Here is a 26,977-nt window from a genome sequence, read left to right as displayed (position 1 = left end):
ATTATCCTGAGTTAGAAATGATAGTGTTTTTTTTCTGTCTGTTAAAAATATCTTGATAAAATTTGGTAAAAATGATAGCAAATTACGAGTTATCTCCCCTTTATGGATAATTTCTTGTGCATTTCAATCAAATTTTATTTTGAATTACCAGAACAGGGAAAAAAAACAAATGTTTTATTTAAGCATCATTATACATTCTAAACTTGAATTAATGTAAAGTTCAGTGGGTTTCATGTTTGTCATGTTTCTACACTGCCTGATTCATAGGTAGATTGCCACTTATGTAAAAGAGTAACTGTCAAAAGGCAAGGCAAAAAATAAAACAAGAAAAGACATACAAGTAAAAAACACAACATCAAAAATTTAACTATGGTGCTCCTTAAGGTGGCTCGGGACTATTCGACTGCGCATAATTTCACGGATGAATTACAAAAGTATTTGTCTAAAATTCTAAATAGTTTTTTATACGACCGCAAAAATTGAAAATTGGGATTGATTTTGGAAGTTTTGGTTTCAACAGTTTAGGAATAAGGGCCAAAAAGGGCCCAAATAAGCATTTTCTAGGTTTTCGCACTATAACTTTAGTTTAAATGAATAGAAATCAATGAAATTTTGACACAAGGTTTATGACCACAAAAGGAAGGTTGGGATTGATTTTGGGTGTTTTGGTTCCAACAGTTTAGGAATTAGGGGCCAAAAAAGGGCCCAAATAAGTATTATTCTTGGTTTTTGCACAATAACTTTAGTATAAGTAAATAGAAATCAATGAAATTTAAACACAAGGTATATGACCACCAAAGGAAGGTTATGATAGATTTTGGGAATTGAGGTCCCAACAGTTTAGGAATTAGGGACCACAAAGGGGCCCGAATAAGCATTTTTCTTTGTTTTCGCACCATAACTTTAGTATAAGTAAAAAGAAATCAATGAAATTTAAACACAAGGTTAATGACCATAAAAGGAAGGTTTAGATTGATTTTGGGAGTTTTGGTCCCAACAATTTAGGAATAAGGGGCCTAAAGGGTCCAAATTAAACTTTGTTTGATTTCATCAAAAATTGAATAATTGGGGTTCTTTGATATGCAGAATCTAACTGTGTATGTAGATTCTTATTTTTTGGTTCCGTTTTCAAATTGGTCTACATTAAGGTCCAAAGGGTCCAAAATTAAACTTAGTATGATTTTAACAAAAATTGAATCCTTGGGGTTCTTTGATATGCTGAATCTAAACATGTACTTAGATTTTTGATTATGGGCCCAGTTTTTAAGTTGGTTCAAATCAGGATCCAAAATTATTATATTAAGTATTGTGCAATAGCAAGAAATTTTCAATTGCACAGTATTCAGCAATAGCAAGAAATCTTCAATTGCACAGTATTGTGCAATAGCAAGAAATTTTCAATTGCACAGTATTGCGCAATAGCAAGAAATCTTCAATTGCACAGTATTGATAACAAGCACTTTTTTTACATTTTAATATTTTATGATGTATTTAAATGAGTAGTTATTGTTGCAAACTCCATTAGAAATTTGAATTGAGATCAGTTTTGGAATAAGGGAAAGGGGCATGTGAAAAAAAAATTGGGTGGGGAGGATATTCAATTTTTCTCATTTCAGATTTCATAAATAAAAAGAAAATTTCTTCAAACATTTTTTTGAGAGGATTAATATTCAACAGCATAGTGAATTGCTCAAAGGCAAACAAAATTTTTTTAAGTTCATTAGACCACATTCATTCTGTGTCAGAAACCTATGCTGTGTCAACTATTTAATCACAATCTAAATTTAGAGCTGAATCCTACTTGCCCCAACTGTTCAGGGTTCAACCTCTGCGGTCATATAAAGCTGCGCCCTATGGAGCATCTGGTTTAAAATATTTTTTATATATTTTGATTGATTAGAAATGTTAAATCATTGTAGTTATGTGACTAATAGAATATTTTTGTTATTATCCGTATTTGTAAAAGGGTCAAAATGACATTTCACCTATTTTCACCATTTTCCCGCCAAAATTTGGGTTTTAAGGCAAAATATTTATTTTTCCTTATCGCTGACCTATGTTTTTTATTTGCTCATTCTTTGAAGCTGTATTTCAGCTTTTTATATTACAGTTCTTGACCATGTGTCATAGAACGTTTTTTGATATTCTGATAAAAATATGTCAACACTTCTATTTTCGCTATCATTTCATTGAAAAATGGTCTCTTTTACATACCTGTTTTAAAGTAAAATTTTGAGCTTTAATGGCTCGTGACCCATATTTTTTTTCGACCAATTTGATTCACTTTCTGTAAAGAATAAAACAACACAAAATACGGCACTTCTGATAGAAACTTCAAATAGGCCCAAGCCACCTAAAGGGTAAAAAAATCCTGCTCTAGATACAACTATTATGAACTGGCTCTGTCAATATCCAACAGAGCTTGCCTGTTAAGTGTAAGGAAAAATTATATTTCATATACATTTGTATACATGTGTATTTTAACATGTTATTTTCCAGTACATGCATGTGTTATTTGCAACTAGATGTTAGGGCAATCATCAATCAATGTGTATTATATATTTCAGCTACGATGTTGTGCAGTAGAAGATCGTGATTACAGATTATATAGAGAGTCATGGTATTATAAAACACAAATAGGTGAGTCAGTTGGGTTATTGACAAAAGATTCACTGTTTAGTAATTATTTAAATGTCCATTGTCATAAATATTTTTTTATAATTGTCTTGGCTGTGATTGTCTGTCAAACACTGTATATATTAAAACAAAATCATCTCTAATAAGAGTGTTTTACCCAAATAATGGTCTAGCTTATTTCAGTACATTCAGAAAAAAATGTGTTTGTTTAAAAGTATTGTCTATGTTTTAATATTTTGGATATAATAAAGATAATTGAATATCATTGTGGTTTTTGAATTAATATGAAAATATATTGATGTATTTTTGAAAGCAGTTATAGGCAACCATATGGCCTTCAACAATGAGAGAAACCCATACTGTATGTGTATGGTCAGCTGTACATGGCCCTGACATTTAAGAATATAAAACAATTCAATTGAGAAAACTAAATACTGTAGTCTAGTTGTGGTTAAAGGAATATATCGCTTTTAAATTGATTTAAAACAGCGAGGAACATTAAATTAAAGCATGTGTGAAAAATAAGTACTTTGGTGATATAGTTCTAGTTTGAAAGTAAAAAAAAATACTTCTGCATAAATGAGGTTTTAGAAAGGATTGTTAATGATGATTTGTTCTGGTCAGGTAAACAAAATCAGGAATAGAACCTTAAACAAATACAAAATTTATTTTTTAATTTCAAAATTGAGTAAAACAAAAATAGAAGCTTTATATATCAAGAATGCTTTATGATTTTGATTATAAGAGATTGTATGTAATTATTGTAAATTAATTTTTCTGACAGAGCAAGGTGTACAGAGAGGAGAAATAAAGTATGTACCAGCGTCTTGTTGTGTGTATACAGAGCGATATCAACAGTATGTTAACCTGCACACATGCCAGAGAGCTACACATATGGCACCAGGGTCTGATACTGACAGGGGGAATAACCCTGCGTTATATTACACAGTGAGTAACACTTTAAGATAGAGGAATCAATACGGTCTGTAATACTTGAAGACAAGGGAAAAATACAACATAATCAATACAATGTACTTGCGTGTGATCTTTTCATAGAAATCAAAAGAAAAGTTTTTGGCCCCTGTGTAATGCGTTGCATGGGACATGGAAATACCGAGCTCAGTCCATCCATCCGGTCTTGTAAGCATTCTCATAGGTGCAATTATTGTTAGATTTTCATGTAACAAATACTATAGGTTAATAATATCAGCAATATCTCAGACAAGTTCAATAATGGTGGACTTTTTTTTAAAGAGGTATGCCCCTTGGAAATGTAAAATATGTGCAACACAGTGGACATTGGAACTCTGTTCTTTTGTTATTACATATATTTTAATTTTTGAGTGGTTCCATTAGATGAATTCTGTTAAGAGGTTTGCATGTTTGATTTACACAATAATTTAAGGTTGTCTTATTTTGAACAATGCCTAGTATAAAAGCACCTTTATAGCAGGAAATGTCAGTCTAGTCAGAGGCGGATTTTAGGGGGGGGCAGGGGGCCCGCCCCCCCTTTTTGGGAAAAAATTTGGTTGCTTATATAGGGAATCATTGAAGCGTGACTGGAGCGGGTCCCCTCTTAGGTCAGTCAGTGGGCCCCCACTTATGAAAATTTCTGGATTTGCCACTGCTAGTTGTTTAGGATATATTATTATACTGAGATCAACTTAAGACTTGCAAATTGATGACCCTACTTTATGAATAATTTCGGGATAAATTAATGTATCAAAATTACATAATAATTCAATTTCACTATATATTTGTTATTGACAAACCATGAAATCATTTTTAGAAATATATGATTTATTTAAACTTCAAACTGTTGCAGGTTAAACAGTGTGGTATTTTTTTTATTTGTGTATACAGCATTTTAGATAACCATTTATAATAGACATGATAATGATGTTGATTAACAATATTCTAAAATATTGCCTTTGTTAGCTATAAGTCCTTGTAATAATCATCAAGATTACACCTGTTTGGTATTATCTCAATGTCAAGCCGAAATGTAAATCTTCCAAAATTCTAAAACAGATTAGGAAAAGATTTGCATTAATACTTCTCATTCATATACAAAAACACTCTTGTCCTGCTTTTGAATTTTAGAAAATGAAAATTTCAGTAGATATTTTATGGAAAAAATTACAATATACTGTATACATGAAATAAAGTTATTTCACATTTGTGTGTACATGAAGCTGAATTTATACAGTGATGCCAATGTTAAAAACTTTTTCTTTTTTCAGGGTTGTTACCAGGCAGCTGTAAATTTTGTACAAGGCAATGCAGAAGTACTAGTAGGAATGGGCTTTGGATTTTCTGTAATATTGGTATGTACTAAAATAGAGTAAAGTGACATTGTAGATGTGTAAGAGATTTTTAAACTGATTTGATCCAAATCTTTCAATTCAAAGCAATTACTGAATGTACCCTGAAGTAAATACAATTGAATTGGATTTGACATAGGAAATAAAGGTTTAATTAAAATTGAGTCACTGAGGCTACAGAAAAGGCTTTTTTTGAATTTGTGAAGCATACACTTAGAACCAAGGTGTCAACAAGAATAGTTGTAACAAAAATATTATTGATTAAGGCTGTACCCTGCTCTTTGCTTAAACTAGATTTGGTGTGTTTAATTGTCCCCTGAGCAACATGTTTGTCTTTCTGTACCTCTGTCCATCCGGTCTTGTTAGCACTTTCATAAGTACAATTCTTGATTTTTATGAAACTTGTATTTTAAATATATATCATCAATGTCTTTGACTATTTCGAAAATCAATCAACATCACTTATTTTTATGAGCTATGCCTAATAGGAAAATTGTCTCAGGAACCCTCTAATGTGAACATTTTTTGCCAGAATTTTATAAAACTTTTATAATAGGTTTATATCATCGTTGTCTTTGACAAGATAGAAAATCTGAGGGCCAATTAATTATTATTTTCAAAAGAGTAATGCCCTTTGAAAAATTGCTTTACAAGTGCTCTAATTTATACAATTCTTTCCAGATTTTTATGGAATTTAAATAATAGGTTTATATCATCAATGTTTTTGACAATTTGGAAAAACGGTGTTGATCAATTATTTTTTTAAAGAGTTGTGCAATGAAAATATTGATATATGGAAAACAGCATTGTTAGGGCTCTCATGCATACAATACTTGCCAGATTTTGATGAAAACTATATTATAGTCTTCTGGTCAAATATTTTCCAATATGTTAACTAGAGTCTCTTAAGAGCCTGTGTCGCTCACCTTGGTCTATGTGTATATTAAACAAAGGACACAGATGGATTCATGACAAAATTGTGTTTTGGTGATGGTGATGTGTTTGTAGATCTTACTTACTGAACATTCTTGCTTCTTACAAATATCTCAATTTATAATGAAGATGGCCCATTAGTTACAGAGGAAAATATTTTGTTAAAATTTACAAAAATTCACAAAATTTACAAAATTATTAAAAATTGACTATAAAGGGCCATTACTCCTTAAGGGGTCAACTGACCTTTTTGGTCATGTTGACTTTTTTGTGGATCTTACTTTGCTGAACATTATTGCTGTTTATAGTTTATCTCTATCTATATTGATATTCAAGATAATAACCAGAAACAGCAAAATTTCCTTATAAATTTCCAATTCAGGGGCAGCAACCCAACAACCAGTTGTCGGATTCATCTGAAAATTTCAGGGCAGATAGATCTTGACTTGCAAAACAATTTAACTTCATGTCTGAATTGCTCTTAATGCTTTGGTTTCAGAGTTATAAGCCAAAATCTACATTTTACCCCTATGTTCTATTTTTAGCCACGTCAGCCATCTTGGTTGGTTGGCAGGGTCACCACACACATTTTTTAAACTAGATACCTCAATGATGATTATGACCAAGTATGGTTAAATTTGGACATGTAGTTTTAGAGGAGAAGATTTTTGGAAAAGATTAGAAAAAATTAGGAAAAATTGGTAAAAAATTACTATAAAGTGCAATAACTCCTTAAGGGGTCAACTGACCATTTTAGTCATATTAAGTATTATTAACTTATTTGTAGATCTTACTTTGCTGAACATTATTGCTGTTTGCAGTTTATCTCTATCTATAATAATATTCAAGATAATAGCCAAAAAATGGTATAATTTCCTTAAAATTGCCAATTCAGGGGCAGCAACCCAACAACCGGTTGTCAGATTCGTCTGAAAATTTCAGGGCAGATAGATCTTTACCTGATAAACAATTTTACCCCTGTCAGATTTGCTCTAAATGCTTTGGTTTCAGAGTTATAAGCCAAAATCTACATTTTACTCCTATGTTCTATTTTTAGCCATGGCAGCCATCTTGGTTGGTTGGCCGGGTCAAGCCACACATTTTTTAAACAAGATACCCCAATGATGATTGTGGCCAAGTTTGGTTTAATTTGGCCCAGTAGTTTCAGAGAAGATTTTTGTAAAAGCTAACGACGGACAACGACGACGGACGCAAAGTGATGAGAAAAGCTCACTTGGCCCTTCGGGCCAGGTGAGCTAAAAAGCATATGATTAAATTTTGCCTTTCTGACCTTTGACACTTATGTGATATTGATTTTATATATAACAGATTCACAATGTTTTGATTTCTTTCAGATATGTGGAATGGTATTTTCTATCCTTCTATACAGGAGAATAACCTATGATTTTACACCAGTCAGTACAAGAGAGCGATGATCATAGCTATAAATAGAAGACATTATATTGAATGCATTCCATAGTTACCGAGTTGTAACACATAATAATCTGTTCCTGATAATCCAGGCTGATAATACTGAGTAGTTAATCATTTTATTCTCAGTGGCAAAATTTTAATCCATAGAATTTGAGTTAATTTTGTATGTTTTCTTGTGACTACCATAGTTATTTTTGAAATTTTGATAGGTAATATAGTAATGGTGTACTGACAGAAGAGATTTCTAAACACATTAGGTCGAAATGGACCTTTCATTAGTAGAAGCCATATTGATGATGTGTTTCAGTGGATAAAAATGTGAAAGAATAAAAATACAGTTTATATCAAATCACATAATAATATGTGTTTTGGCATGTACTTCATTTTTTTATCTTTAAAATTCAGTTGAAAATTTAATTTAGTTTCAGGATTAATATTAACCAACCTTTTTATGCATTACTAAATTATCTTTAAAAGCTATAGTTTAAATTAGGCCTTATGATGAATTTTATTTAAAGCGATTCTTTCAGACACTTAATGTTGATATATTACACATTGTAGAAACACATCATATTATCAAAATGTGCCACAAATACAGGTTATTATATGTTAAGGAATTTTCAAATTTATATTTTATATTTTATCCTTGTGAATAATTTTACATCAGATGGATTTCATGTAATAATAAGTGTGTTCATAGGTGATTATAAATTATATGCTGCAATATCAATTTTTCAAACCATGAAAGACTATCTCATTTTGCAAAAACAGCATAGATTCTGATACATCTATTATGTCATGACCAGTTTCAGTAAATTATTGTTTTAATAGATAATAATTTTTGAAGATTTTGTATCAACATTGAAATACCAAGATGGAATGGAAAAATTCCCCAAAGAGAGTGTATCTTGGTTTATATGGGATGTATTAAATACACAACGTGTACTGTATTGATAAGAGTATCACACTCCTTGCACAATAAATACCCATCCAACATTATTTGCAAAGAGAGGGCTCATATAGGGCAAATCCTGGGGTAAATGATTTTTTATGGATGAAAATTATTTCATTATAATTGAAAACCATTAGTTTCTTATTTTAAAGAGTTTTATATGATTTGTGGGGTAAAAGAACAAAGTCTGATTTTATGTCTGTTCTCATACTTTTTGGTCTATGTGTTGTTCATTGCTGTTTGTCTTCGTCTGTATGGTTGTTCAGAGAAGTCAGGTGCTGGTTGTTGATGCTCTCTGTTGTACTGAGAAGTATTTTTGTCAATCCCTAACATCCTGTTTTGCAGTAAAGTATAGTTTAGTCTTTTGTCTATTTTATGTATACTTTATTTGTAGCTAGTGTGTTTTCTCTATTAGGTGTTTTAGTGCTTTATTTACCTCTAACTTTTTTATCATGTGCCATCATTCTGTGTGCTATTTAACAGACAATTGAAAAAAAAAATCTGGATCTCAGACACTCCCACTATGATAAAACTAAACATTTATAGTTTATGGTACAGGGGAGACAACTTTTGGTACTTTTTCTTAACAATTTTCTATTGGTTGTGAAGAAAATAATGCATTTTTTTAATGTTCGTAGGATATTTTGTGTACCTTATAATGTAATATAAACAAAACTATGGAATTAACAATTGATTACTTTGATTATAAAATATATTACATGTACATGTATGACTGACAATTATTGAAAAAAGTATTGATAGATGTATGCTAGAATTATATGCCTGACATGTATTATAAAAAAGAATTAATGTAGCATTATATTGGTGAAAGTTCATAAGTTCATTTTTTTATTTTTTTTTTTTTTTTTTTATTTTTTTTTTTTTTATAACTATATATGTAAGATCATCCTATAATTTATTGTATCCCAAAACAACAAGTAAATATATACAGGAAGAGGTATTTCTATATGTGGTTTACAGTTATAAACATTATGTGTTTACTTATTTGAAAGGAGGGGTCATTAAGCACCACATTCACCTCAAGATTTTTGAATCATTATATTACCCAGATATCAGTCACTGCAAGTGGAAAGGTCGTTCTGACCTTCATATTTTGTCTTAATTTCAAAAATATTTTTAAGTTTAACCACTACAATGAAGATATTTTTAGTTTTAAATTCACAGTACTAACCAAGGTTGTCAGTAGCAGTCCTGTACAGCAGAGCTTACACTGCCACAATAACTGGTCATGGTGGAAATTTTTATGTATTATTCTCAACATATCATTTAGCCAAAATCCTTCTTTTTTAGCTCACCTGTCCCGAAGGGACAAGTGAGCTTATGCCATCACTTGGCGTCCGTCGTCTGTCGTCGTAAACTATTTCAAGAATCTTCTCCTCTGAAACTACTGGGCCAAATACTTTCAAACTTTAACTGAATGTTCCTTAGGGTATCTTATTTATAAATTGTATCCGAAGTTTTGATCTATCAACAAACATGGTCGCCATTGCTAAAAATAGAACATAGGGGTCAAATGCAGTTTTTGGCTTATAACTCAAAAACCAAAGCATTTAGAGCAAATCTGACATGGGGGTAATATTGTTTATCAGGTCAAGATCTATCTGCCCTGAAATTTTCAGATGAATCAGACAACCCGTTGTTGGGTTGCTGCCCCTGAATTGGTAATTTTAAGGAAATTTTGCTGTTTTTGGTTATTATCTTGAATATTATTATAGATAGAGATAAACTGTAAACAGGAATAATGTTCAGCAAAGTAAGATTAACAAATAAGTCAACATGACGGAAATGGTCAGTTGACCCCTTTAGGAGTTATTGCCCTTTATAGTCAATTTTTAACCATTTTTCGTAAATCTTAGTAATCTTTTACAAAAATCTTCTCCTCTGAAACTACTGGGCCAAATACTTCCAAACTTTAATTGAATGTTCCTTAGGGTATCTAGTTTGTAAATTGTATCCGAAGTTATGATCTATCAACAAACATGGTCGCCTTTGCTAAAATAGAACCTAGGGGTCAAATGCAGTTTTTGGCTTATTACTCAAAAACCAAAGCATTTAGAGCAAATCTGACATGGGGGTAAAATTGTTTATCAGGTCAAGATCTATCTGCCCTGAAATTTTCAGATGAATCGGACAACCTGTTGTTGGGTTGCTGCCCCTGAATTGGTAATTTTAAGGAAATTATGCTGTTTTTGGTTATTATCTTGAATATTATTATAGATAGAGATAAACTGTAAACAGGAATAATGTTCAGCAAAGTAAGATTTACAAATAAGTCAACATGACGGAAATTGTCAGTTGACCCCTTTAGGAGTTATTGCCCTTTATAGTCAATTTTTAACCATTTTTCGTAAATCTTAGTAATCTTTTACAAAAATCTTCTCCTCTGAAACTACTGGGCCAAATACTTCCAAACTTTAACTGAATGTTCCTTAGGGTATCTAGTTTGTAAATTGTATCAGAAGTTGTGATCTATCAACAAACATGGTCGCCATTGCTAAAAATAGAACATAGGGGTCAAATGCAGTTTTTGGCTTATAACTCAAAAACCAAAGCATTTAGAGCAAATCTGACATGAGTTAATATTGTTTATCAGGTCAAGATCTATCTGCCCTGAAATTTTCAGATGAATCAGACAACCTGTTGTTGGGTTACTGCCCCTGAATTGGTAATTTTAAAGAAATTTTGCTGTTTTTGGTTATTATCTTGAATATTATTATAGATAGAGATAAACTGTAAACAGCAATAATGTTCAGCAAAGTAAGATTTACAAATAAGTCAACATGACGGAAATGGTCAGTTGACCCCTTTAGGAGTTATAGCCCTTTATAGTCAATTTTTAACCATTTTTCGTAAATCTTAGTAATCTTTTACAAAAATCTTCTCCTCTGAAACTACTGGGCCAAATACTTCCAAACTTTAACTGAATGTTCCTTAGGGTATCTAGTTTGTAAATTGTATCCGAAGTTATGATCTATCAACAAACATGGTCGCCATTGCTAAAAATAGAACATAGGGGTCAAATGCAGTTTTTGGCTTATAACTCAAAAACCAAAGCATTTAAAGCAAATCTGACGTTGGGTAATATTGTTTATCAGTTCAAGATCTATCTGCCCTGAAATTTTCAGATGAATCAGACAACCTGTTGTTGGGTTGCTGCCCCTGAATTGATAATTTTAAGGAAATTTTGCTGTTTTTGTTTATTATCTTGAATATAATTATAGATAGAAATAAACTGTAAACAGCAATAATGTTCAGCAAAGTAAGATCTTCAATTAAGTCAATTTGACCAATTTTGTCAATTGACCCCTTAAGGAGTTATTGCCCTTTAAAGACTTTTTTCACAATTTGTTCATCATGTTGACTTACTTTAAAAAATCTTCTCCTTTGAAACTGCTGTATCAATTTCAGCCAAACTTAGGCTAAATGAGTTTCAGAGTATCTAGTATAAATTTTATATTTTATTTCCTTGTATGTCAAGAAACATAGCTCCTATGGCTAAAATAGAACATAGGAGAAAATGATTATTTTTTTTGGCTTTTGAAGAAAATGGGACGATCCAAAAAACATTTAAATAAATTGAAAAGCCAAAATAATCATTGATGAGAGATTTAACCAAAAGAATTAAGGTGAGCGATTCAGGCTCTTGAGAGCTTCTTGTTCATATTTGTAAACATTAATATGACTTTGATATTTTGATTGACTTAACTGATACTTTTAACTTTAGCAGAGTTTGAGCTATTTTCCAAATGTGTGTAGGAAAATAGCTGTAAGCAATTCAATTCCTTTACATATTCTCTTATAATGCAAAATAAATGCTCCAGATAATGTTTGTATAATAATTTATTGTAATCTCAAATCTAGTGTCACATTTGGTATTTAATTACTCTTAATTTGTTTTTGTTTTGAATGATAAAGATAATGTGTTTCGAAATGCAAATTAATCTTTGTAGCAATTTTTGTTGTTTTTTAATATCCAAAGCTTGATGCTTATTTTCAGTGGTTGTGCCAGTATTGTAGATTATTATGTTGGTAATCATCAAAATATTTGTATAAATGTTGAATATTTGTACTTAGATACTTAGATTGTAAATTTTTATGATTGTTATTCAATTTATAACATTCCTGGTTTGATTTGTAAAAATATTTTATTTATACACTTTTGTTTACTCCATAAATCTTTAAGGTGATTAGATCAATAGTTGTGAATAATTAACCTCTGTGTCAAGCAAATGTCATGAATTTCGACTTACATCTGAAAATTATCTTAAAGCTATTCAATTGAAGCATTCCTCAAAGGGAAAAATCAGGATTTTTATTGTTAATCTTTTTACATCAAATATGTGTTGTGCTGGATATATTTGTAGCATTCTTGACATATTCTACGCATATCATAATACTCAAAGAAAGAATATGTACATCTTCCAATGGTTGGTTCAATTTAAAAAAAAATCCTTTTGAGCACATTTTTCAGGGTCAATTTGTTGTTTTTCTTAATTTTTGTTTTTGGTCTATTGTTTTTGCAAATACTTGTTGTATTATATAACAAACATATCATATAATATTAAGTTTTCAAGAACAGGGACAGCAACTGTATTTAAATTTGTCTAGTCTACCATATCAAATACACATATAAGCACATCATACATATATATAGTTGTGATGTGCCTCTTTTTCTGTATTCTGTATTATATCTGTTGTTCACATCTTAATTAAGACATTGTTAACACTGTAAAATATTAACATTCAAGACATTCCAATTCTACTGTGGATCCATTTATTTTTGTGGGTACCAATTTTCCTGATTGAGAAAAATTTGCATTTTCGCGAATATTTGATTTCGTGTTTTTGCCAAAGTCTGCATACATTCCTGTCAAAAATTTGTTATTCGTTGGACAGTAGAATTTGTGTTTTATGTGTAACAACAAAATACATGAAAATTGGTATCCAATGAATAATAATGAATCCACACCAAGATTACCACCAAGCTATTTTTATATTAAATCTGTGTATTTACTCTTGCCTTTTTATGAACAACATTGTAAGGTTTTATATAAATATATTTTTATTGTAAATAAAACTATGCTTCAAAAGATGTGTATTATTGATGAATGAACTTGGAAACAATGTAGATGGTAGATGCATATTGACATTTACAAATAAACAGCATTCATTGACTGTTGGTTGTTAACACTACATTCTGCACTCTTGGCTATTTTATTGTGTCATGGTTTTATTCAGTGGAGGAAGTGGGATTCCCCTGAGCAAACCACTGACATATGGCAGCACTCTTGGCTATTTTGTTGTGTCATGGTTTTATTCAGTGGAGGAAGTGGGATTCACCTGAGCAAACCACTGACATATGGCAGCCCTCTTGGCTATTTTATTGTGTCATGGTTTTATTCAGTGGAGGAAGTGGGATTCCCCTGAGCAAACCACTGACAAATGGCAGAAAGATCAGCAATCTTAGTCAATTAAGGTTGTACATAACACTACAGGTAGAGAACTCTGTAAAAATCACATTAAAGTTAAAGAATGGAGATGATTGATTGAGATTCATTCTTTCAATGTTTGTTTACAGGCAAGTGATCATTAAAAAGGGGGAACATATGAAACAACATTTGTTTAAAAGGTTATGTAGGATTTCCATCAGAGACAAACAGTCTTCAACAATAAACAAGACTTGAGTGCCTATACAATATGACCACCTTTAAATCAACAAAGTTGTGAAGGAATTTAATCAATAATCTCAAAGATCTGAATTATCAAAATGACAAGCTACATTAAAAAATTATAGCCATTGATATGGTTCCTGACTTAGAGAATAAGTATTATATCACAACTGCAGCCTGACATCTTGCATTATACAAATCTGTGTTCATCATCATCTATAGGGTACTAAAGGTACATTCCAGACTATAATGGTTCTGTTTTAGTATTGTATTTGCCTATTTGTTGTAATATACTGAAATGTATTTATTGATATTTTAGATAAAATTCATTTTAGGAAGAGTGGAGGATCATATCCAATCTGAAATTTAAAAAAGACTAGTTATGTCCCTTTCCCATCTGATATAAAAACATAAGTTATCTCCCTTTGAAACATCAGGTTTATCATTTTCATTAATGATTGCAATTTGGCCAAAGTGACTTAAAAGTGTTTACAATGTGGAATATGAAGGTTGCCTTGTAAAAAAAAACATCACAATTTTTCTGTTGTATGAAAAACTGTATAAAATAAAATATAATTTGTAAAATATATAAAATATACATATTCATTGTGCTATAATATCAAAATAAATATTAATATAGCTTCAATATCAAAATACATATTCATAATAATAAACAAATTTCCAAAAAATTAGTGCTCAGAATACAAAAAAAAAAAGGTTTGTTCAATCAATCTAGTTCTCACTGATGTCTCTGGTTAGAATTTTCATATGTATACAATGTACTAACAAAGATTTGTTTTATCCCTCTAGTTCAGACTCTTTTCTGGCAAGACCTTTTAGTGTATCCATGTATTAGCAAAATATTATTTTATCTCTCTGGTTCAGATTCATGTTTGGCAAGAGCTTCTGGTATAAGTGTGCAAGCTGGTCCTTGAAAGTGGTATCTAAAAAAAAAAATATTTATATAAATAGATATCAAACAAAGTCTTTGTTCTGTGTTAAGCTCTTTTCTGGTTTAGTAATGAAAACTAATGGTTATCTAAGTGCTGACATTTCCTGTGTCTCATCAGCATTATACAAGCTTATAATCATGATTAGTTGATTGGTTCCTAGAGTGTTGTTAAAATTTAGAATTAACATCAAATTAATATGATATACAAATATAGGTTCTGCAATGTTTAAGAAACTATATGAAGGGATACCAATTTAACTTAAAACTTAGACAGGCACTGGCAAAGGAAAATTTTATTTAATAAGGACTGAATTTACATGCAAATTAGTCACCTGAAGTCCTTTTCAAAAGATTTGCAACAGTTCGCCCATTTAAAGAGAGAGTATTGAGCTGTCTAGCTCCTTAACTGAAACATTGGATTTAACAACACGATTGCAGATGGATGCATATTTAAAAAACCCTAACAACCAAACAGACATCCATCAACATTGGTATTTCTAACCCCAGACATCCATCAACATTGGTATTTCTAACCCCAGACATCCATCAACATTGGTATTTCTAACCCTAGACATCCATCAACATTGGTATTTCTAACCCCAATCAACCCTTGTGGTCTCAACATATACATATCATTCCATTTGTATCTTCACTGTTTACCCTTGTACATGGTTAACTAGAACAGATAATCATTATTGTAACTATCCTGACCAAAACTAATATTTACCCTAATGATTTTGTTACTGGAGTTTCTTCAGTGTTAAACTCTGCTACTGGGATACCAAGGATAGATAATCGAGGTCCAAACAAGGCAACTGGTTTTACAACAGATGACGTTCCTATCTATCAGAATAAGTTCATAATTTATTACAAACATTTAGCGAAATAACATCAACATTATTAATATCAATATAAGATGTATATGTTTGAGTAGAAGAGATTGTATGACCTTGACCTCATTTTCATTGTTCGCTCTTCTTAGTTGAATTTTCATGTTAAGGTTTGTTTCACTAGAAACACCAGTATTTTTAATGTTAGCAAGGTGTACATGTCCTCTTGGCAGGATTTATCTGGCCTTGATCTTATTTCATGAATCATGTGAAATTAATAGGACACCTGTAGTACAATGTAATTCCTTAACTTTAAAGACTTTCAACATTAAATTCAATAATGATCATTTAAACAAGCTAGATATTCCAGCCTCGGCTAGTGAATTGTTGTTTTTGTGTGATTTAATTTATAACATATATGTAATCTTGACCATGTATTAGCTACTGGTTTTTTTTTCCAGAGGAGTTTCATGTTACACTTTGATGTTGTTTGTTGAACACTGCTGTATTTTTGACAGTTCCTGCTTGTCCTATATATATATATATGTGTTTTTCTTCAATCAACCTATACATTGTGATAAAAACTTAAATGATTTCAAACATACAAAATTTAACTTCATTTACTAATTTTAAAATTCGTTCCCCATCTTTTCATTATTAAATTCTCAATGCTCCAAAATACCAAGTTCAGATTACTTAATAGATAGATAAGAATATATAGATTCACTATTTATTATACAGATTGTTCATTCCTCAATTTTTTTTGTCAGCATTTTTTTCTCAAATTATTGTTACATTTTTGTTGAGCCTTCGACTTTAGTGGAAAAAGCAAGACATAGCGATCCTACATTCCGTCCACATCGTCGTCCTCGTTGTTGGTGGCGTCTACAAATATTCACTCTGTGGTTAAAGTTTTTGAAATTTTAATAACTTTCTTAAACTATACTGGATTTCTACCAAACTTGGAATGAAGCTTAAGCTGTTTATTTTCATAAGATAGTATCCAGATATAAATTTTGTAAAAATAAATTACCATTTTTTCCGTATTTTACTTATAAATGGACTTAATTTTTCTGCCGGGAAAAACATTACATTCACTCTGTGGTTAAAGTTTTTGAAATTTTTGAAGCTTGTTCATGATCATAAGATAGTATCCAGAAGCAAATTTTGTAAAAATAAAATTGCACTTTTTCTGTATTGTACTTTTAAATGGACTTACATTTTCTGCGAGGAACCAACACATTCACTCTATGATTAAAGTTTTTAAAATTTTAATAACTTTCTTATACTATTTTGGATTTGTACCAAACTTGGACAGAAGCTTGCTTATGGTCAAAAGCTAGTATCTAGAAGGAAATTTTGTTAAAATTTTGTACCTGTGTATCTGAATTATACTTATAAATGGACTTCGATTTTCTTCCAGTTAACGTTACATATAGTCTGAAGTTAAAGTTTTTAAAACATTTATTAGATTCATAAACAATCCTGGATTTTAATACCAAACTTGGACAGAAGCTTCTTACATTTAAAAGATAGTACCAAGAGCAATAATTTTATTTATTTTTTTCCTCATTTTTGTTGAGCCTGCGATTAACAGCAAAAGTAGGCGAGACACTGGGTTCCATGGAACCCTTACGAATTTTTGTAAAGAAAAACAATGTTTGACAGCAAAAAATTCTTACTAAAAGACACAGATCACACTTTTCCAGTTCCTCTTCTGCTTTTGCTAAAATAGATGGATCTAGAGCTTCACCAAACCAAACAACATGTGGTCTCATAAGGCCTCCACAACCTGCTTTCTTACATCTGCATGGTCAATACAGAAAATGCAAGATTTTATATTCTCTAATTTTTGTTCTATTTTCACATTTCTTGATTGGTGTGAGAAAAATATTTCTCCTGACTAGTGAAATATCTGCTCTCAGCAAATGATTGGTCAATATTTAATTGTGACGTCAAACTTTCTTGGTTTTGGCTAAATTTTCCTTTTGTGATGGCATGAAAAAATTCAACCATGTCTGATGATCTCACACAAAAAGTACCCCCTTTCTTCAAATCTTTGAAAAGGAAGGATAAAAATCATTAGAGAAAAAGATTTCACCACTATAACTCGTTTATTATGATATTTCTCCAACAGTTAAATTTTATTATTCAAAAAGCTCGGCAAGACTAGCGCATTAACTATTAAAATCTAACTGTCTTAAGTGGAGAAATATCGTAACACACCTGTTGCAGTTGTGGAATCTATTTATATCAAATATTTCATTATAAGTAAACACTTTTTTAAACATTATTAATTATATTGATGGTTTATTTACATCTTTTTTAATTGTGGCAAAACATTTTGTATATTTTCAGAATATTTTTTACAAAAAATCTCAGAAAACTGTTTTTTTCATACCAACCAGTATGATTACCTCCCTTTATGTTGGTGTACTATTTTTGACCTTGATGATTAATCCTTGTATCTTTCATCACAGATAAATACAATCATTTTGTCATATTTGTTCCAGATAACTTAAAAAAAAAAAAGTTTAAAACTCAAAATGTTTAGGTCTCAGGTCCCTGAAATATATTATACAAAAGTTAAAAATTCATAACTTGCATGTGATATTATTCTGATGGATAATATAAAGATAAGTATATGTACCAATGAGACCACTCTCCACTCTCCACCAAAGACTATATATCATAGAACAATAATGGCAGGATGGTGCTTTTTCATGTGACGACTGTCACATTGTCATGAAGGTTAAAAAATTACCTCTCCAACATTTTAAAATGAACATAAAATCAGCTAACCTGGGTAATTCATCTAGTGGTATATTGTCTTCATCTGCTTCAAAATCTGGTGCTCTATTTAAGAGAAACAAAAGTAAAAATCTGCTTTTTTTTATAATTTTTTTTATACATACTTTTATCTTTAAAATAGAGTACACCAACTTTTTAGACAAACTAATATCAGAAATGATTTTTTTAGTGATTGATTATATATGCTGAGATTTATCACACTTCTTTTTTTATTTTAGCCTTTTGGTCAGATAATTTGTTTTTTGAGTATTGATATTACTTTGCAATCAATATTATCAACATACCCTTTGCCAGCCAATGCAGGACATATTGGACTGTCTGTGTTTGCTGTTACATCCTGACATTTGGTACACCTTATCTTAAATAAACTACCTGAAAAATTTCAAATTATGTCAGAAATCTGTGAAATGGGGTAAAAGATAAAAACAAGTTGCCTCTTTAAAAAAAAATATATGCTGGTTATCTGTAAAAGTTTTGTCATGCAATAACTCATTGAGGAACCTCTTTTAAGTTACTACAGTAATTTTTTTTTCAATAGAGAGAATGTGGCCCTCTCCTGCACTACACTATTAGTCATTATATACATGTATGACATGTATGACTTCTTTGAAACTGAGTTAAACTGTGCATATTGCTGTTTGTTTGTTTATTCTACATTGGCTAGAGGAATAGGGTAGGGTTGAGATCTCACAAAACCTGTTTAACCCCATGTTGGTGCGTCTGTCCCAGGCCTTATTGCCTTTGTATGTATTTTAAATTTTAGTTCATTTTAATGTTTTGACATCCAATTTTATTGAACTAGTACACATTTTGTTAAGGGGCCAGCTGAATACTGCCTCCATTAGTGGGATTTTCTAGCTGTGTTGGTGACGTTGACTGTCTTCTGCTCTTGGTCGGGTTGTTGTCTCTTTGACAAATTCCCCATTTCCATTCAAGTTCTTAATTTCATGACATATTTCCATCCCCTGTATGACAATTTATACATGTAGTATAATTATAAAGTTGAGGTATATAAAACAGACACTGTATTGTAATTTTAAAATTTAATAAGAATAGCTAGTTATCAAAGTGTACAAAAAAATTAATATATTGGCCTGGCAGTCAATACATGACCCTAAATCACCATATCTAAAATACCAATTTTTTTATGTTTTACCATGCATCTCTAGAATATTTTCTGACCCTGCTCTCTTGTGAAGTTCATCAATATTCTGTGTGATTACTACAACTCTTCTTCCTTGTGATTTCAGTCTCTTTTCACATTCAGCTATTGCAATATGAGCCTATTGATATAATAATGATACAAATACAATAAATTTAAAATTTTGATAATTCAGTGCACACATGCAATGAAAGAAATAATTTTCTGAATTTTGTATCCAAGATGTGTTAAAATTGACAATTCACAAAATATCACTTTTCTATTATATTTGGTAGTATGCAGTGGCAGAAAAAAAGAGGGGATTTTCTCCTGTCATGCTTCAGTGATTTCCTATTAAAGCAACAGATTTTTTTAAAATAAAATTGGGGCCCTCATACAAACAATATGAAGTGATCTAGCTGTAGTATAAATATAGAAGAGAACTTGCTCTGTGGGGGGACCATGTTTCATAACTTTTGCTTTGAAATTCTGTAATTTAGTTCCTTTTTTATTTCGATATTACCTCTATTTCTCCTATTACTTCAACAGAAAAAAAGGACATTAACAAAAATGTATGCTTCTTTCGGAGACAGATTGTCAGCTTAAATGAATGGTGACCTCATTCTTTTATTTAATTTTTCTATTAAGTTTATGATAAAGTTCATTTACAAAAAAATCTAGGGAAATCCTATTTTAAATTAAAAAAAAATGATTTATACCCAAGAGCCTCCTTAAGGTACAAGGTTTCATGGCAAAGGAGTCATTATTTAATACCAAATTCAATGTTTTCTTTTATCATCTTCTCATATTATATAGGGTAAAGTTCATCACACTTGATTTTATACTTTACACACTTCCTTCTTATTGTTTTTCTTTCATTGTCATTAGCATTAGCTTGGCATTTCTTGGAACTTAAATTTCTCTATATTCAACTATAACTATAATTTGTTTGTTAATATCAATCAATTTCTAATCAATTATTCTGATTTTATCAAAATTAACATACAAGTACACAGACCACAAAGAGAACCCAAAAAATTAACTGTTATGCATAAGAAATACCTACATTCCTTGTTGCACAACATGGAAGCAGGCTAAGACAGGGGACTGTATTTGTATAAAATCAAAAATATATTTGTGTACTGTAAATTCAAAAATTATCATGATGTTTTTACAAAAATGTGACAGGGCTATCATCACAATAATTAAAACTCGCATTTTGAAATTCATTAGATGAATCAAACATAAATTTTGTGAATATCCCAAAAATTAAAATCGCATTTAAGTCTAAAATGGCAATAATAAATGCACACAACAATTTCTGAATTTACAGTACCTGTTCTGATTTGTACAATAAATAGTTGATTCCTTGAGTTGGAGTGTTCAAAATCCTACATCGTTAGAATAACAGACTTTTAAACCAGTACTTTCCATATAATGGTACTTTTCATAAATTTCAGGCTTTGTATGTAGCTACAGATTTTGTATATTATGATTCCACCACATAGGTAGACAAGTTTACTGAAAAATCATCTATATTTAAGTTTACATCATTAGAAGAAGGTAAAATTGTTAAACTGTTTTATGTCTCAATAGACAGTTCCATGGTATTCTGTATTTAAAGAACAAACAAAATTCTCAATTATACCATTTGTAATAGTATTGGATGGATACAGCTAATACGATTTACTTTTTTTTCTAGCCTTCTTAATACAATTTTCTTTTTAAAATACATTTGAATTGAATACAATGGAATAATTTTAACAGCTGATTTAAGGGGAGATAACCAAAACTTTATTGAGTAGATGCATATCTAGTATTTTAAACCTTTAAAAAAGCTTTTAAAAAAGGTTAATTTTTAAGTAATAGTGTATATTCTCGGTAATAAATCCATGAGCTTTTCTCCATCATGTGGAACCTCAAATTGATCTGTGTTGACCACTTTTCCCATACTTCAAAAGGTATGTGGCAATATTACAATAATAATTACTAAAGTAAATTATATACTTGTCTTGGTTATGATGAAACTTTTAAATATTGTATCTGATAAAAAAAATAAGTTTTCTAATGAGATAAGTCTGATAAGCATCAAAATAATCATAACAAGATATATATGAGCCTGAATCTATTACCAGATGTCAAAAATTGAAATATATATAGGAAAAATCTTAGTTGCTTATAAAAGACAAATTTTACCAAAAATTTCAGTTTTTGCCTATTTGAAAATAAAAGGAAAATGAGGGTGATTAGACTTGTTTTCTTGCTACAAAACAAAATAGGTACTGGTATATTAATTAAATATTCTTTGACAAAAGTTACACTATCTGAGTTATTGACAAAGGTGAAGAAATTGATTCAATCAAATAAAGTATTCTATATAGTTAAGTTTTAAAAATATGATAAAACATATAATTTTCTTCATGTACGGTAAATGGAAAATTGTACATTGAATAACATTATTTTCTCAAATTTGTAAATTTAATTGAAGATCTACATTTATGAGGGAATAAAATTGAGAATGGAAATGGGGTATGTGTCAAAGAGACAACAACCCGACCATTGAGTAGACAACAGCCGAAGGCCAACAACAGAAACTCCCGCACCGGGAGGAGTCCGTCAGCTGGCCCTTAAACAAATATGTATACTAGTTCAGTGATAATGGACTTCATACTAAACTCCGAACTATATACCTAAGGGGGGGCCCGCTCCAGTCATGCTTCAATGATTCCCTATATAATCAACCAATTTTTTCCCACGAAAGGGGGGGCACGGGCCCCCCAGGGTCCCCCTGCCGGGATCCGCCTTTGGTTAATTCAATTGACTGAAACCCAGATTAATTAAAAAACTTAGAAGATGGAATACCACTATAAAATTGAGAATGGAAATTGGGAATGTGTCAAAGAGACAACAACCCAAACAAATAGAGCAGAACACATGTATATTGTTACAAACCTTGTTTGGAAGTTTAGTGACCATGCCTTCCCTTCTATGATGGTAAAACTGCCAAGATAGAGATGGGTTCTTCTCAAAATGCTCAACTGTAGCTAATTCCTGTAACAGATTATACTTAAATGGTCAGTAAACAAGTTGAAACAGAAAAATAATGTATACAAAACAAGAATGTGTCTCCAGTACACGGATGCCCCATCTGCACTATCATTTTCTATATTCAGTGAACCGTAAAAATGGGATAAAATCCCTAATTTGGCATTAAAATTAGAAAGATCATATCATAGGGAACATGTTTACTAAGTTTCAAGTTGATTGGACTTCAACCTTATCAAGAACTACCTCAACCAAAAACTTTTAACCTGAAGCAGGACGAACAGACGGACGAACGAACAAACGATCTAACAGATACAATGACCAGAAAACATAATGCCCATAAATGGGGCATACAAATTCAAGAGAAAATTAAAATACAAGTATGAGGGTCTGAATGGGGCCTTATATCTTTCATATGTACAAGTTTCATACTAATCAAGCAAGGGATACTGGACTTTTTTTCTCCTGATTTTTTTATACTTAATTTACGCTATCATCCTAAAACCTTCAGACAGGCGGTAGATAGAAACAATAAGTCTCCACCTCTTGAAAAAATCCACCCAAATCCTGAACAAACAAAAAAAGCCAGTTTATTATTACCATTGGATAAATGGACATTCAAACCTGTTAATAACTGGAAATGAATAATTTTACACCAGACATGAAATTAATAAGATACCAAATTTACATATGAAAACCCTCCAATCCCCCTCTCAAAAATCTAATAGTCCCTATACTATCTTGTGTAGATGAAGATACCTGTACTTTCTTATTCCTCCAATAACCACCAGGCCCCCTAAATGTAGGAACACCACTCTCTGCACTCACTCCTGCTCCTGTTACAATCACTATGTGTTTGGCCTTGGCAAAGTCCTCTCTGAACTTAGAAATACTGGTACTTGGAGGAAAATTTGCCTGAAAAAATCATTTCATATCTTAATAACAGATGACAGCAGATTACTATTTTTCTAAACTTATATACCATTTTGGAATAAATCAACAAGTAATGAAGTCTAATGGAATCCAATGGACTCCAAAAAGTTTGAGACCACTTGAACAGTTTAAACTTGTACATGTGGAATGAATATATCAACTACCATGCAATTTCAGACTAACAGTCAAAAAACCATGACAGAAAAATCATTTAAGGTTGAATGATGAGGCCCCTCATGGGGGGGTCCTAGTAATCACATAATCACCATTTTTTTTGCCAATATAATCACATAATCATTAAATATTTGCTTATCTTTAGTAATCAAATAATCATAAACTAAAAATACAGTCCTAGGTAATCAAATAATCATGAAATATTTGGCTTAATAATCAAATAATCATTAAAAAAACGGCCAAGTAATCACATAATCAAAAACCCCATGAGGGCCCTCAATGATCAGATATGATGCATAAAAAATACCCCAGAGAATATAAAATGGTCATGAATCCTAACCATGTGACAATATTTCATTTGAAAAATACCAATAAAAATTGTTTTATAAAAACTTTTTTTTATTTTCATTTTGGAAAAGAATGTCACTAAAGTTATGTTATGCCCTCTGGTCTGTAAAGAAGAGTTAAATGAGGATGAAGTAAGTATTTTTATTGGTTCAATTTATTTCTCAAAGAATGGTACACTTTTAAATTGAATATTAACATACAACCAACCTTTAACATTGGGATCCCAACCTGACGGGCTAGTCTATTAATTTTAACCTGATTAACCCATATTTTTTTAGTATATATGAATAAAAGAAGATGTGGGTATTTATTAACCAAAAGGTTCAGCTTAAAGTGCATATTAAGTTTTTGATTGTTGATGCAAATGTTAATAAACATATCACACATTACATTATATACAATAAATATACAATTGATATAATATCCATTGTTTTTCATATTCTTTCTCACTAGGGGCCTCGGTGGCCGAGTGGTCTAAGTAGTTACTACTGTATACAATCACTAGCCAGACAAGACCGTTTTTATAAGATAAAAAATTTTCAAACGTTTTGAAAATTAGGCTTTTAGGCAACAGAATTAATAAAATAGCTTAAAGGCATGTTTACAGAGATGCTAAACTATATTATTATGAAGGTGAAATGAAAAAAATTAAGAAGTTTAAAAACATCTATTATTTAAAAAAACATTATTTTACAAAACTTACAGTAGGTGTTATTCCAAGCATTAACCCAAACATATCAAATTTTTGCCAGTTATCTAGGCTGTCCCAATTTTTGATTGCCATATTCTTATCCATATTTGCTTATAATCACTCTTTATATCTTTTAAAATCTATTTCAATGTGTTAGTCCATCCTGTTATTTAATTCTTTAAAGTTGCGTATTTAAATGGTACTTCCCCATTAACCAATTTATTGATTTGAAACATAATATAAATGTAGCAGTAAACAAATGTCATTTCTTTAAATAGATTTGGATTTAAATTTTCACGATTAAAAAAACTTAAGAGTTATCTCCCTGTAACTAATGCTATATAGATATTAATTTATAATAAATAAAAAAATATATAGTGTTATGGTTGGACAAATCCATGAAGAAATAGACATTGAAGGCCTTTCTTAAGCATTTATAAAATCAATATTTTCTATATATATTTAAAGTTGTTGCTTTTTGTGCCATTGTGCTATGGTAATTTTTTGTACTCGTTTCTTTCATTCTTGCTTCTGTGCTTTGTCTATATGCCATTTTGTTTAATTAGGTCTTTCCACTTTCCTGTGGAAAGACCTATTGTATTTGTTCTGATTATTATTAGGTCTTTCCACTTTTCTGTGGAAAGACCTATTGTTTTTCTTCTGATTATTTTTTTTTTTTCTTCCGCCAAATTTTTTTCTTGCGATAAACATTTGTTTCGCAATATGTCGCTTAGATATTTGGTATATGATATCGAACAGTTTATGCGCTTTTGAAATTTACCCTGCGTAACCGAATACTTTTCTTTGTAGGAGTTATCTCCCCAAACACTGTTTTCCTTGTGATCACAACTCCTTCGCAACCGTAAAAGATTACGACAAATTTATTTTATAAAATTGCTCGTTATATCCTTCGCATGATTTTTCCAATTTCGACCGAAGCAATATGAACGCTCCATATGAGAGTTATTTCCCTTTTTGTATTTGAAATTTTGAAATGTATTTTAAACTGGAACACCATAAGTAATAGAGACCTAGGATCTTTTGATTTGAGGTCCTTGGTCCAAAAAAATGAAAATTAGGTCAAGGTCAAAGGTCAAGGTCATATTCTAATTTTTGAATTTGTCTTATTTTCACTCATTTTCATTAACCTTATAAGATATCGACAAATTATTTTGTATAAATTGTTAGTTGCGACATGTGGTAACTAAATAATTTTAGTTGAAAGGGTGCGTAAACGATGAATGGGAGTTTTAGCCCTATCATATCTTAAATTATGTTTAAAGTGATATAACTTATTAACCATACATATTAGAGACTAGGGTCTTTTGATTTGAAATCCTCAGTTTGTGACCTTGAAATTGAGGTCAAGGTCATAGGTTAATTTGACGTTCTAGATTTTGACCTTTGCTTTAAATTCATATCTATACATCATAAAGCCATATGAACTGACATTTTAGACTGATTTTTTATATTTTAATATCAAAATAGATATTAACTGGTGGAAAGACCTTCAATTGTTCTCTGAACAATTGGTTTTTAATTATTATTTATTATTTTTTTCGCCACATTTAGTTCTTGCGATAAATGTTTGTCTCGCAATACGTCGCTTAGATATTTCTCATATTGTATCGTATAGGTTATTCGCTTTTAAATTTCACCTTGCTAAGCCTAACCATTTTCTTTGTAAGAGTTATCTCCCTATTCACTGTTGTGTGCATCTTCTTCGTAACAAAAAAAGATTTCTACCAAATTTCTTTTACAAATTATTCGTTACATCCTCAGGAATTATTGCTTCTTTTGGATCAAAGCGATTCGATGAAATTTTATAGGAGTTATCTAGCTTTCCGATATAAATTTGTTGGTATGTCACATTGTGTAAGAACTAATAAACCGTTAACCGTATAGCCCTGGAATATTTTCATTTGAGATCCCTTGGTCCTTACTTAAAAAATAAGGTCAAGGTCAAAGGTCAAGGTCAAGTTCTAAATTTTGACTTTTCCATGTTTTTCTATTTTCTCCAGCACTTTAAAAGATATGTATAACACAACAAGTGCAAAATGATTGCTATATGCTAATAAAGAT

At 30.7% G+C, this 26,977-nt stretch overlaps 2 protein-coding genes across 4 annotated transcripts in view; one reads left to right on the top strand and one right to left on the bottom strand.

The window, feature by feature from the left end:
- LOC143083131 (CD82 antigen-like) overlaps window positions 1–13,389 on the top strand; it is a 29,075-nt gene extending 15,686 nt beyond the window's left edge. The window contains exons 6-9 of the mRNA XM_076259359.1: window positions 2,568–2,640; window positions 3,422–3,585; window positions 4,881–4,964; window positions 7,250–13,389. Of these exons, the coding sequence (XP_076115474.1) occupies window positions 2,568–2,640; window positions 3,422–3,585; window positions 4,881–4,964; window positions 7,250–7,330 (402 nt within the window). The 3' untranslated portion in view covers window positions 7,331–13,389. The remainder of the gene's footprint in view (window positions 1–2,567; window positions 2,641–3,421; window positions 3,586–4,880; window positions 4,965–7,249) is intronic.
- A 132-nt stretch (window positions 13,390–13,521) lies between these two features.
- Window positions 13,522–25,120, bottom strand: LOC143083128 (NAD-dependent protein deacylase sirtuin-5, mitochondrial-like). 3 transcript variants are annotated; one of them, XM_076259354.1, is made up of 9 exons: window positions 24,908–25,118; window positions 23,509–23,664; window positions 22,657–22,755; window positions 19,720–19,846; window positions 18,848–18,935; window positions 18,555–18,608; window positions 17,435–17,558; window positions 15,650–15,765; window positions 13,522–14,914 (listed from the first exon to the last, which is right to left on the bottom strand). In XM_076259354.1, the coding sequence occupies exons 1-9, from the start codon at window positions 24,998–25,000 to the stop codon at window positions 14,839–14,841; spliced, it is 933 nt and encodes a 310-aa protein (XP_076115469.1). In that variant the 5' UTR covers window positions 25,001–25,118; the 3' UTR covers window positions 13,522–14,838. The 3 variants fall into 3 exon arrangements, with proteins under 3 accessions (XP_076115469.1, XP_076115471.1, XP_076115470.1); XM_076259356.1 differs by lacking the exon at window positions 23,509–23,664 and having other exon boundaries at window positions 24,908–25,120; XM_076259355.1 differs by lacking the exon at window positions 18,555–18,608 and having other exon boundaries at window positions 24,908–25,119.
- Window positions 25,121–26,977: the final 1,857 nt, after the last annotated feature.

This window comes from Mytilus galloprovincialis, chromosome 7 (assembly GCF_965363235.1).
Source record: "Mytilus galloprovincialis chromosome 7, xbMytGall1.hap1.1, whole genome shotgun sequence".
Taxonomy (NCBI): Eukaryota; Metazoa; Mollusca; class Bivalvia; order Mytilida; family Mytilidae; genus Mytilus; species Mytilus galloprovincialis.
Note: the sequence above shows the minus strand (reverse complement) of the source record. Positions and strands in the feature narration are given on the sequence as shown.